Source organism: Eimeria mitis, genomic scaffold (genome assembly GCF_000499745.2).
Source record: "Eimeria mitis Houghton genomic scaffold, Emh_scaff7231, whole genome shotgun sequence".
Classification (NCBI taxonomy): domain Eukaryota; phylum Apicomplexa; class Conoidasida; order Eucoccidiorida; family Eimeriidae; genus Eimeria; species Eimeria mitis.
In genome coordinates, this window is record NW_024015955.1 from 1 (window position 1) to 2,432 (window position 2,432).

General features: G+C 50.6%; 1 protein-coding gene across 1 annotated transcript; it reads left to right on the forward strand.

Annotated features, from left to right (window-relative positions):
- Positions 1-408: 408 nt before the first annotated feature.
- EMH_0090700 (uncharacterized protein) lies at positions 409-1,705 on the forward strand (the record flags this gene model as incomplete). The annotated part of the gene is made up of 3 exons (XM_038023003.1): positions 409-1,029; positions 1,285-1,348; positions 1,605-1,705. The coding sequence occupies 3 exons, from the start codon at positions 409-411 to the stop codon at positions 1,703-1,705; spliced, it is 786 nt and encodes a 261-aa protein (XP_037878857.1).
- Positions 1,706-2,432: the final 727 nt, after the last annotated feature.

Consider the following 2,432-nt stretch of genomic DNA (forward strand, 5'->3'; position numbering starts at 1 on the left):
TTTGTGCTGAAGGAAAAGTTTCAGTTGTCTAAAGCCATAGTTGCGTCTCGAGTTTCTTCATCCGGTGCTGTTGCATCGAGCAGCAGCAACGGCATCAGCACCCCAGCAACCCCCTCACCCAAGCCAGGAGGAGTTTCCTTCTGCCTCCCCGCTGTGCATGCGGAGAATACGCCTCAAGGTTCCTCTGCTGACTGCAACAGGAAACCCAAAACGGTGTATCTCTGCACTAAAGACTCAAAAACAAATGAGGAAACAACAAAGCAACGCAGCAGCGGCTCGTCAGCGGACGAGGAGGGTACTGGCTCGCAGCCGACTGCAGATGTTTCCCTTGAGGGACCTCAGCAGAGTGAAATTCAGCTCTCATCAGCAAATGAAACAGCTCAAGAGAAACGTATTACTGCTGCTGGGATGAAGGAGGCCCCCATGCAGCCTGCAGCAAGCGTTGCAGATCTACATACGAGTCAATCCACTGGTGATGAGGTTTCGCGCAGAGTGCGTCACCAGCAACCACCAACGGCATCTGAAGTGAATCCTGTAGCACTTAAAACAAATGAAACCGAACCAGAGGTATTAGAAACAGGAGTGGCTCCTGTAGATACCACTGCTGAGGACAGTGGGGGCTTGCAAGGGCACAGTGAAACACGGCCAGCTGGGAGTTCCAAGGCTCTGCTCGCAGACGCAGCGGCCTACCTCGGGTCAAATGGCTGGCGACTAAACAGAAACTGCCGGCTGAAACCCGCGGGAAACGCAGACGGCTCAGCCTCAACGCGTGTTCCTGGCCCCGTCGCCTCCGCCTCCACAGATAACGAGCCGCAGAGCCTCTCAGAGCAACAGAGCAAGGAGAGGAGCTCGGATGATGGGGAAGACGTAGAGGAGAGATGCGCTGAAATTCCCGTTTCTGAGGAAAGGGAGAATGGGGTGAAGGAAGAAGAAAACGGGATTTCCGGCATCCAGCCCATAGACGCGGGCGATACGCAGAGTGGGAGCAAGGTGGGTCTCGCGTCTCAGCAGCGGTTAAGGATTAGCCAGGTAGCTGTTTCTCCTTTTGAACCACCAGGCGGCAAGCAGCAATCATGCGGTTCTCTTCTCTGCAAACTCTGTCTCTGCATCTGCAGTTCCAGGCGGAGCTCTTTTTCAAGGCGTTGCTGGTACGACCTTTCGGTAGAATATTACCGAACATCTTTTCCTGCATCCAGCAATACGAGAATCAGAAGTTTTTTCTCCTTTTACTCTGAAGGTATACTCTGAAAGCTGTCTAGTGGAGAGTTGCAACTTTCTCTGCAGGTGCAAACACAGGCTATGATTGACGCGGAGGCGGAAACTTCTGATGTTTTAGAGATGCAAGACGGTGAGCAGTGAAAGCGCTTATTCAAGTTTCGTTTCACGCAGTGAAAACAATGTTTGATCTCTACCCGGATCGGGCGTTTTGAGATGGGAGGGTTTCGGCAATTCATGTTTCTTCTGAAACCCGCAACACCGGGAGCAGAGAAACCGCGGGAATGTCGAGTGTTTCGCGCTGGTTCTCATCTGAAATTCCCAAGTTTGTAGCAAATTCTTTGGAGGTGTTCAGCTGCTCTGGTTTGCTGCTGTTGCTTGAATCGCAGAACTGTCTTCGAAGATTGACATTCTGCAAAGCGCCTTCGAAGAGGTAACTGCAGCGAACAACCATCAACGAACAACCATCACTCCACTCTACTTCCAGTGACTCCGAGACTCTGAAAAAACAGCCAATGTATTCAGTGTGATCTATCCTGGCTTTCGTTGCTCAGATTTGCCAGGAACTAGATGCCGTCAGAAAGGAAAACAGAGCGCTCGCGCAGTAAGACCCTGTTTTGTATATAGGAAATAACGATATCCAGCTCTCACTAGGCAGCAGAAAGCACATAGAGCCTTGTTTATTTTCGCTTAATGACCGTTTAGCCGTACTGTGGGTAAGCAGCCTGGCTATGCCAGAGTGACACCCGGGTCAATGCGCTGATTTCCACAATTATGTTCTGTTCACTGTGATAGCTCTTTACTTGAGCAAGGACCTGCTGCTGCGCTTCAGCACAGGGCAAGTGCTACTCTCCACAATATTGGCGCCAACTAGTCTTATGTGGTGCTGTTCAGAAGGGCTTTAGCGAATGGTTCGCATGCGGCCTGTGGCGATGAAGAGTCCACTGAATCTAGGGAATCTTCTGGAAGTGGTACGTGGAGCTCCTGGCAATGTGCTCTTCAGATTATAGTTATGCAAGCAAAACATGTACGCAGCGCTTCATGGGGCAGGAAGCAGTGCTACCAATAAAACAAAAGTGTTTTGGGGCATGTGTATGGAGAAATTAGATGGTGTGACTGTGTGCATGTTTCAGCAGTTAACGGCAAAGTATGCAAATCAAACCGGCTTTCCGAGGCAAACTCCCCCTCTAACCAGACGTCCGAAGTAAGTTTGTGTT